General features: G+C 42.2%; 1 protein-coding gene across 1 annotated transcript in view; it reads right to left on the bottom strand.

Moving 5' to 3' along the window:
* Positions 1 to 11162, bottom strand: part of MXRA5 (matrix remodeling associated 5) — a 61383-nt gene that overhangs the window by 21506 nt on the left and 28715 nt on the right. The window contains exons 2-4 of the mRNA XM_063450165.1: positions 9859 to 10060; positions 7619 to 7748; positions 1300 to 1690 (exon numbers count right to left, since the gene is read on the bottom strand). Coding sequence (XP_063306235.1) covers positions 1300 to 1690; positions 7619 to 7748; positions 9859 to 10034 — 697 coding nt within the window. The 5' untranslated portion in view covers positions 10035 to 10060. The remainder of the gene's footprint in view (positions 1 to 1299; positions 1691 to 7618; positions 7749 to 9858; positions 10061 to 11162) is intronic.

Raw genomic sequence — 11162 nt, 5'->3', positions numbered from 1 at the left:
ATAACTCATTTGTCTTATTTTGACAAATATTGCTAAACTTTTTAAAAATAAAGTAACTAAATTTGCCCTTCAAGGGTTCTCCTTCAGAATTTCTAACTGTAGAAAGAAGAAACACTTAAAAATTGAGGTTGAACAGTAAAAATCAAACTTCTAAACTGATTAAAAAAAAAATTATCTTTAGAACTTTTGAAAGGTCTTCCCTAATCACAGTTAGAATAAACTCTACTACATAATAAAAAATGAACAATGCTAAAACTGACAATAAAATACACATAACATTAATCAACTACAAGATCTGTCCTTGACGTGATAACCCCCATCTGCACACCCACCAGCAAACCTAAAATTTAAATTATTTTAAGATAACCTTAACAAACTAAAAAGAACAAGTCAAAGAGACAAATTATAGTTGCTCCAAGACCAAATGAAAATGTTAGGACACTCTGGAGAAGCATTAAAGGGACACTTTAGGCACCCAGACCACTTCAGCTCATTGAAGTGGACTGGGTGCAATGTCCCATGTCGCTTAACCCTGCAGTGGTAATTATTTGCAGTTTCTGAGAAACTGCAATAATTGCCTCTCAGGGTTAACTCCACCTCTAGTGGCTGATGACTGTTTGAAACAGACCTTTGGTCCAGTATCTGATGCTGGACGTCCTCCCACTCTGTATGAGGACCTCCAGCATCAGATTTTTCACCATAGGAAAGCATTGATTTATGCTTTCCTATGGGGAAATCCTGATGCTAGCGCGTCCATTGCCGCACATGTGCATTAGGTCTCCACCGTTGGCTGAAGTCAGCGGGGGAGGAGCGTGGGTGGTTCATTACTCAGCGCCGAGGGACATCGGTGCTGGATTCAGGTATGTGACTGAAGGGATTCTAACCCCTTCAGCGCCACGGGAGGGGGAGAGCAAAGGAGGGGGGCACTGTAGGGACATATAGTGCCAGGAAAATAGTGCCAGGAAATTTGTTTTCCTGGCACTTCAGAATTCCTTTAAACATAAGTGGCTTGAATGTGGCTATTTTTGTGCAACCTACAAGTGAATTCCCAACAATTCATGATTTGCTAAGCAACAATAACAGAAATGTCTATTTTAACATAAAATTTGCCATATCACTGTGCAAAAATAAAGATTTAAAAAATTCATTAGATTTGCAACCCACATATAATGTATAAATTAAAATTAGTGTATGGCAGGGATTGTATTTAATTTCATAGGAGGTTATTATTAACTCAAACTAATTATGAAACTAATCAATAAACACAAGCATATAAACTGTCCCAACAATTGTTCTTACCATTAGATTGTTCATCCCATTCCAGGAGCCATTTTAAGTGGCAGTCACATGTCCATGGGTTTCCATGGAGATACAGGTTTTCCAGTAATGGCATAGATTCTATCATGCCAGCAGGGAGTGTTTGAATCAAATTGTCTGATAAATACAGGTGTTTTAATGTGGACTGTCTGAAATAATCTAGGAAATTAAAAGTGCAGAATGTATTGGCATGAAGCTGTTGAAGCAAATTTCCTTCCAAGTGAAGCAGCCTTAAAGATGTTAAGCCATGAAAAGCATTGGGGTGTATAAATTCAATTTTATTGTGGTCGACATGTAATCTTGTTAAGCTGAAAAGTCCATGAAATGTGTGACTTGTTAGTACTTTAAGTTTGTTGTAGCTCATTTTAAAAACCTATAAGTAAGGAGTAAAAAAAAAAAATGAATAAAAGTTAGTCCAAAATGAAATGGCAAACACAATATTCTACTGTGCAATTCAATAGCAAAAAAAGTAATGAAATAAATAAATTAAAAAAATAAAAACAAACATATATATATATATATATATATATATATATATATATATATAAACATATATATAAAAACAAAAAAAATCTTGCACTCCACCAAAAAATGCCTATAATGCCTGGTGCTTGTCAGCCAAGAATACAAAATTTGCAAAGGATAGCACTCCAAGGACTTACATAAAATATAACTTCTATTTACCTTCCAATAAAAAACGGTCAACGTTTCAGCTTGATTGGTGTCCTGATGAAAGCTTGAGGGAGTGCCTGGAGTGCTATCCTTTGCAAATTTTGTATATATATATATATATATATATATATATATATATATATATATATATATATATATATATATATCATTTGATAACTATTTTTTTTAAATGAATCCAGAGAATTTTGTGTAATGTGAATTATTGCGACCTATTGGGTCAATTACATAGTGTGAGGATTACTGATTGATCCAGCACGTAGCATGTGTCACACCTAGGACTAAAAGGTAACGTCTTACCGGGCCTTAAAATGGCCGGACTTAATGTACCAAAGAATAGTCAAGATACTTGCTGAGGTCAGGGGACACAGAATGGGACACAACGATAAGGCAAAGCCAGAAGTCAGGAATGCCAGAATACAGGGAAGTCAAATGAAGCCAAAGTCAATAACCAAAAATACCTGCTCAGGAACACACTCTCGGACAACCACTAAGGGAAACCATGACAGGGCAATGAGAAAAAGTAAGATTGCATTTAAATAAGACTTTTTTTGATTGGTCTAAATCGGCCTTTGACCCCAGAAAGTGTGCGCGCGCCTCCCGCATGACTTCACATGCACGCCGACGTCGTCATCAACGTTGGTGGATGTGGGGCTATAATTTGGCATGGATCTGCAGTGGCCAGCGTCCATCATCATGTTGCAGGAGACAGTTATACAGACGCACGACTGCTGAGCGCAAACACCGCAAGGTGAGGAGGAATATGTTACACATAGAAAGTGAGTTATGGCTGATAGATAATAATACACTAATAATTTTTAGGTTAAAATTGGGTTTAATTATAGTCAAAATATGTTTATTTGCATGTTGTTTATCATCCTATACATCTCCCTAGATACGTGTTAGTTAATTGCAATGTCAATCAGTCCACTGGCTGCTATGTGGTTTAGAGGAGATTGTATATCACCTCTATAGCTACATACCTCACCTGTAATTCGATGTGTGTCACTGCAACACAAACAAAAGAAAAAAAATGGCGCTCACAATGTCCCAGGATAAATGTTTATTAGGCCTTTAAAAAAAGCCATGTCTGAGCTGAAACGTTAAAAAAAAAATCACAAACACAAAAAATAGTGTCAGACAGTAAAAAAAATATTAGCATTACTGTTGAGCTGTGAAATGCTGAAGAAGCGTTGACTGCCAATGCTTTGTGTTTTTGTGTGTAATTTTTAAGTATTGGATGTTAATATTAACTTTTTAACCACTGTGTACTGTTTCCATTTTGAGTGCAAGGACACCGTATGTAAATTTTTGGGTAATCCTGGAAGGAATTTTCCTGAAAAAAGCTTTGGGATAATGAGTTTTGGATTGTTACGTTTGTGTAGTATGCAGGACAGGAGGCAGAAACTTGCAGCGAACAGAATGGTGTGAAGGTGACCAGCAGGTCTGTTTATGGGTAAATGTTTCCTAGCATCAAATCCAAAGGGCAATATAAAAGGCAAATTGAAGCTGAGCAATTGTGGTGCAACGGTTCATAGTGAGTGGCAGGCCAAAGTCAGAGCAGTTGGCAATATGTCTGTGCACTGTTTGAGTTCCTTAGACAGTATACAGCAGTGATGGCGAACCTATGGCACGCGTGCCACAGGTGGCACGCCGGGCCCTTTCTGTGGGCACGCGGCCACAGGTCCGCCATCACTGCAGAGTAGGCACCTGCCTGCCCGAAACGGCAGGCGCCTACTCTGCTTCCGGTTCGGGAGGCAGGGGAAGGATCTGTGATGCTGATCCCTGTCCTCCCGCGCGATGCTGTGTGGAGCGTTGCCGAGCGTTACCATGGCAACGCTCCACACAGCATCGCGCGGGAAGACAGAGGGTTCAGCATCACAGATCCCTCCCCTGCCTCCCGAACCGGAAGCACTGCCTGCCACCACCGGACCACCAGGGATGGCTGTGTGTCCCCCCCCCCACTTCATTAAAGGTAAGAAGGAGGGAGGGGGGGATACTGACACACAGCACCCCTACCCCCCCAGAAGTACCCTTACCCCCCATCTCCCCAGCACCACCCCTAGCCCCCACAGCACCACCCCACCCCCCAGAAGTACCCTTACCCCCCACAGCACCCCCCCCCAGAAGTACCCTTACCCCCCACAGCACCCCCCACCCCCCAGAAGTACCCTTACCCCCCACAGCACCCCCCACCCCTCCAGAAGTACCCTTACCTCCCAGCACCACCCCTCCAGAAGTACCCTTACCCCCCAGCACCACCCCTCCAGAAGTACCCTTACCCCCCAGCACCACCCCTCCAGAAGTACCCTTACCCCCCAGCACCACCCCTATCTCCCCAGCACCACCCCTACCCCCCACAGCACCCCCCCAGCAGCACCCTACCCCCCCAGAAGTACCCTTACCCCCCACAGCACCACCCCTATCTCCCCAGCACCACCCCTACCCCCCACACGACCACCCCACCCCCCCCAGCAGTACCCCTACCATCCCAGCAGTACCCCTACCATCCCAGCAGTACCTCTCCTCCCCCACAACAGTACCCCTACCCCCCCTCAGCAGTACCCCTACCCCCCCTCAGCAGTACCCCTACCCCCCCAGCAGTACCCCTACCACCCCCAGCAGTACTCCTACCCCCCCACACACAGTACCCCTACCCACACACAGCACCCCTACCCACACACAGCACCCCTATACCCCCCAGCAGTACCCCTACCCCCCCACACAGTACCCCTACCCCTCCACACAGTACCCCTACCCCCCACACAGTACCCCTACCACCCCACACAGTACCCCTACCCCCCCACACAGTACCCCTACCCCCCCACACAGTACCCCTACCCCCCACACAGTACCCCTACCCCTCAGCAGTACCCCTACTTCCCAGCAGTACCCCTACCCCCCACACACAGCACCCCTACCCACACACAGCACCCCTACCCCCCCACAGCACCCCTACCCCCTACAGCACCCCTACCCCCTACAGCACCCCTACCCCCCACACACAGTATCCCTACCCCCCACAGCAGTACCCATACCCCGCCAGCAGTATCCCTACCCCCCAGCAGTACCCCTACCTCCCACACAGCACAGCACCCGTCGCACACACACATACAGCACCCCTACCCCACGCACAGCACCCATCTCACACCCACACAGCACAGCACCCGTCTCACACACACATACAGCACCCCTACCCCACGCACAGCACCCCCCTCACACACACACACAGCACCCCCCTCACACACACACTCAGCACCCCCCTCACACACACACACAGCACCCCCTCACACACACAGCACCCCCCTCACACACACACACACAGCACCCCCTCACACACACAGCACCCCCCACACACACACACACAGCACCCCCCCAAACACACACACAGCACCCCCCCCAAACACACACACAGCACCCCCCCCAAGCACACACACACAGCACCCCCCCAAACACACACACACAGCACCCCCCCCCAAACACACACACACATCACCCCTCAAACACACACACACATCACCCCCCCCCCCAAACACACACACACAGCACCCCCCCACACTTACACAGCACTTACACACCACACAGCACCGCCCCCAAACACACAGCACGCACAGCACCCGTCTCACACACACACACAGCACCCCCCTCACACACAACACCCCTCACACACACACACAACACCCCTCACACACACACACACTTACACAGCACCCCTCATACACTTACACAGCACCCCTCATACACACACACACACAGCACCCCTCACATACAACACCCCCCCCACACACACACGCACCCCCCCACACACACACGCACCCCCCCCCCCACACGCAATTGCCGTGTTGGCACTTTAAGGAAAAAAAAGTTGGCATGTATTGCGGTTTGGGCACTCGGGCTCAAAAAGGTTCGCCATCACTGGTATACAGCATACATAGGAAACAAATGAAATGTTACACCTACTGGGATACAGATAATATTAGGCCTGCAATTAAGTGGTTGATTCACGTTTAAGATAAAAGACGCCACCCTGCTGGCAAATATGCCTAAGCAATGAATTATCCTGACCCTGCTGGACCCCTTCCGCTGTCATGGGATGTCATAAAAGCCCTGTGGTGGTAGACTGTTCCGTTTAGCAGTGGACACTGTGAATGTGGCCATGGCACAGCCTTGTAGGATGTGTTTGAAAGAAGGGATCCTCAGCGGCTGAGTACTGCCGGCAGCTATCTTTATGGTAGTCCTCTTGTGAAATTGATATATCAAAATTACATTATAGTGCCAGAAGGACACTGACACTGACTCACCTTTAGCCTTTAAGCCCAAAGTCTGGATCTCCCTGGCCCCCTGCCCTTCAGTTTGATTAAATTCTGGAAACCAAAAAGCCTATGCTGCATTGGGCAGTGGCATTGATGACTGGCTGAGAGTAGTCAGCAGATGCCAATCAATGACTCCCCATCCATAAAGCCAGCTTTTTTTTTTCAAGCCAGTTTTATGAATGGGGAGACAGTGATTGGTTCAGAGTGTCAGCTGACTTGTCGCAGCCAATCAGCAGAGCCACTGCACAATGTCGCCTGAGTGTTCAGATTTTTTAGAATTTGAGCAAGCGGAAGGACAGGAGGTAGCAATCAAACAAGGTGGAGTAAAGCAGAGCTGGAGGAGAGACTAGAGTGCTGCACTTTAGGAGAGAGCAAGGGACAGTTATGTGAGGTTACTCTGGGAGGCCCTAAGCTTTCATGAAAAGATGGGTTTTGAGGCACTTTTTAAATGATTGAAGACCAGGGGAGAGTCTGATGGTGGTAGACAGACTATTCCAAATGAAAGGTGCCACCCGTGAGAAGTCATGCAAGAGTGGGTTGCGGACAGGAGAAGTTAATGGGCAGAGCGGAGAGACCGAGAAGGGACATACCTACAGATCAGTGAAGAATTATAGGAGGGGCTAGAATTGTTCAGTGCTTTATAGGTGTGGATTAGTACATTGAATTGACTCCTATAGAATACAGGAAGCCAATTTAAGGACTGACAGAAGAAAAAGGTGCAAGAGTTTGCCAAGAGAGGCAGTATAAAGAGAAAATAAAAGGGGATCAAGTACAGAGCCTTGGTCGACTCCAACAGAGACAGGATGAAGGGAGGAGGTATCATTAGAAAAGGAGACACTGAATGAGCATATGGAAAGATAGGGGGAAAACCAAGAAAGGACAGTGTCACAGAGACTGAGTGATTGAAGAGTTTGGAGAAGGAGAACATGGTCAACAGTGTCAAAGGCAGTAGAGAGGTCAAGAAGAATTAGTATGGAGTAGTGACCTTTGGATTAAGCTGTGATTAGGTCATTAGTGACTTTGATAAGAGCAGTGTACAGTCGCAGCTTGTAACAGTACCAGCAGTATACATGTGCAGCTGGTACAGAACCTAGCTATTGCAAGTTATCCCTGATAAATAACCCTGAAGAAAAAATACAAAATATAGTATGCATGTTTTCTACTAATTTTTTTAATGAAATGTTCTTTTAATATTAATCTTTGCCTCTGATTTCTGAAGAGTTCTTTTATCATGACTGCACATAATCTATACATCTCTAATGTCTTTAAAGTATGAAATAACAAATAACAAATAGTACCTGCAATGAAATCAGGTCTTGAAAGGCACCATTGGGAATGTTATGGACTTCATTGCTGTGAATTAGAAGCATCTCCAGTTTTGCTAGTCCTGCGAAAGAGTCCTCAGCAATACTCTGAATGCTGTTGAACCTGACAAAAAGACAAACGCAAATACTGAACTACTAAAACCCAATTTTGGAACCTTCTATCAAACTGCTGCTAACTGACCTACGCTACCTTGTGCATTTATTAGAAGAAAATGTTATAAGTGTATAAAGAAATGTAATTATGTATGATGCATTTTGAGAATGTTTTGCTTTTATTTGGGAATATATATAAAACTAAATAGTATTTCTCTTAAATCATCTTCTTAAAATTAAATGCCATTTAGATAAAAAAAATATTCATGCTTAATACAGGCCTGAACTTAGTAATTTTGGATACACATTTCAAAGGATTTAATATTCTGAAAAATGATTTAATAGCTTAATACTGATATATATATATTATGATATATATTACTGATATATATATATATATATATATATATATATATATATATATATATATATATATATATATATTAAGCATGTTCAGGTGAGTGCAACCATCCCCCATGTTTCATATATATATATATATATATATATATATTTTTTTTTTTTTTTATATTTTCACATTTTGAAAAAAAAATTACAAAGTTTTTCCAAAAATATTAAATAATTTGAAAAGCTTATTAATATTAAATTGAGGCCACAGATTCTAATAATTCTTGAATGGTTTTGGATAACAAATAAAAAAGGTTTGGAAATCCCAGAAAAATACACACATAAGTCTAAGGCCTAATACAATTAATTGGTACCTGCCACATCAAGCATCCCAAGATGCGAACCGATGGTTTCCTGTCTAGGAATTGTGGATTGGATATCAAACTACTAATTTGAGGAAAATACCCACTGTGCTTTGCCAAATTATCTGTTTAACACTATTAATTAGCTTGTGCATAATAGTCATCACAGCGTAATGTCTCAAATTGTGGCGGAACTAATGTAGAGAGGGACCTGCTACAAAAAATTTGTATGCTACCCTCTAGCACAGAGATGGCCAGAAGGTAGATCCTCATCTGTTGTGCAACTGCATTTGAACATAAGCTTGTTTTTCTATGGAATCAGTAAATGAACAAACTTTTCTATGGAGCATGTGTGTAAATGTAGGAGTGTATTTGTACTATACTGTTGCCTTTTGCATGCAGTGATGTGTTTGTAAGTAATGTTGGCAGTCGATTGCAGTGGTGTGTTTGTATTTAGTGTTTATGTTTTAATGCAGGAAAGCATGGACAAATGCACACACACTGCTGCACACACCTTCTGACACATATACAAATACACAATTGCCCACACACAGATACATACATTCTGACACAGTTAAACAAACACAACACATTGACACACACAAATACACATACATACTGATACACACAGATACACACACTGACAAAAAGACACTCAACCTCTTCTCTTTCTCCCTGTGAGGCTCTCTGTTAGCTGGAAATGACGCCTGAAATCACCCACTGGTGTAGCTCCGCCAGACAGTGCAGCCTATCTAAATATTATATAACTGCATGCACTATGACAGTTTACGTAGGATTAAATATAAAATGTGTAAATTATATTTCTAGCATCTTTTATTTCATGTCTTTTTCCAGATATTCCAAATGCTGTATTCATTTTTGCTTTAGTCATTCTGCCCTATATAAAATAGTAAAAAAAAGTAGAAGGTTTTCTCAAGACGATGAAGGTAAAATGTCTAGATTTGATTAATTTTACTTTTATCTGTGATTTATGATTTTACAGTTAATTGAGTTAGTTATATTGACAAGATGTCATTTGAAAAGCAAACCTTTAGACTTTCCAAAAACCGAAAGTAAATCTCAAAGCAAAAAACTTATATTACAACTTTACAAGTCACTCTGCATAGAAGAAACTCAATGGCCTTATTCATAAAAGGATTGTGGTTTAATGAACAACTGTTTAACACAACCATAACACAGTAGGACATAATTTCATCTTCCAGAATAATAGGAACAGTATTAGGTTATGTTTTGACAAGTGCCGGAAAATGTCATGCAGATTTATTTTTAATGCGTAAATATATACCGGGGTAGTCATCCGTAACAGCAAAGTCAATTCAACATCTGTGCAATATCAGCTAATAATGTGTAACAATGCAAAAGATGTGCAGGGAAATAAAGTTTGATACCTACCCCAAATTGATTCTTTCCACATGTTTTGGCATTCTCGCCGGCACTGCTATGAGAGACCGGAATGTACAGTGGACTTCAGAGTTGACATAACAGGCACATGATTGTGGACAAGACAATCCATGTTGTGGAAACCTCAGAATTAAAAAAATAACAGGGAATATATGTATCCAATACATGTTGATTGAAGTCTTCCTTTCTGTTACTGTTTAAAAGGAAAAAAATAAAAAATATATATTGTAAATAAAAGTTGCAATTTTATTAAACGTTCTACTATAGATGTGTGTGTTAGGTTTTCTCTTTGTTAAATGTAAGTTTAATTCTTCACATGAATTAAATATTTGCTTTATACTGATTGCATTTCCTTCCGGTCAATTTACTTCTAGCTAACTCATGAGAAGTAACAGTAGGTTATTATGGTGGTTAGATGAGCACAGTAACATTAGTTCAGTGTTATCACATAGAGCAAGGAGAAGGCCACTTTTTTCCACTCCAGTTATTGTGACAATAGCAATGAAGACCATGGTTATTAATTGCAGTTCAAAAACCCAAGAATGGAAGGTAGAAGAGAGCATTGGGAGAGATTTCAGTGACATCCTGTCCAGTTCCACATGGAAAAGCTCAAAGTGTCACTTAGGGCTAAATTTCATAACCAGGCCTCCCAACACTCCTCATTTTGGACCTATTTTGGTCCTATTGACCTGACACCAGATAACTATTCCCAAAAAGCATAGTGTGAGTGCATCAGCTTGCATTACACTTGGGGCAGTATGATCCCGCAGAAAGTACTGAAACAGTGCTCCTTGCATGGCCCATTCTCAATGGCCAACCTGGGTGATTAGCAGGAAGCCTGACATGCCTTAAGAGGGACTGCCTATTTTTGGACATGCCTGCTCCAATTTGGGTGGGTCTGCTACTTTGGGCAGTGCCAGCAATGTGATTTGCATGACTGGCCTACCTGATTTTACCCCTTCAACAAGGGCCTCATGAGCAGAATGACAATATTAGGGGTTACGCTTAACTAGAGAAGAATGTAAATCTGAAACATTGATTGTAACATTCCAAAAGACTTTAGTGGCAGAACTGCTATTCAATACCTATAGGTAAAGATATCTATGGTCATGGAATCCTAAACCAACTAATACCATTTAGAACATCAGTTAAAGCTGAAAACAACCACCAAAATCAAATTATAATTCTGACATTTCTTGGTGTTAAATTACTCATTTATACAAAATAAAATATAAGTTTCTACAACACTTAGTATATGAATGTTAAGCACTAACTATAACATCTTATCAATGAGT

Source organism: Pelobates fuscus, chromosome 1 (assembly GCF_036172605.1).
Source record: "Pelobates fuscus isolate aPelFus1 chromosome 1, aPelFus1.pri, whole genome shotgun sequence".
Taxonomy (NCBI): Eukaryota; Metazoa; Chordata; class Amphibia; order Anura; family Pelobatidae; genus Pelobates; species Pelobates fuscus.
Note: the sequence above shows the minus strand (reverse complement) of the source record. Positions and strands in the feature narration are given on the sequence as shown.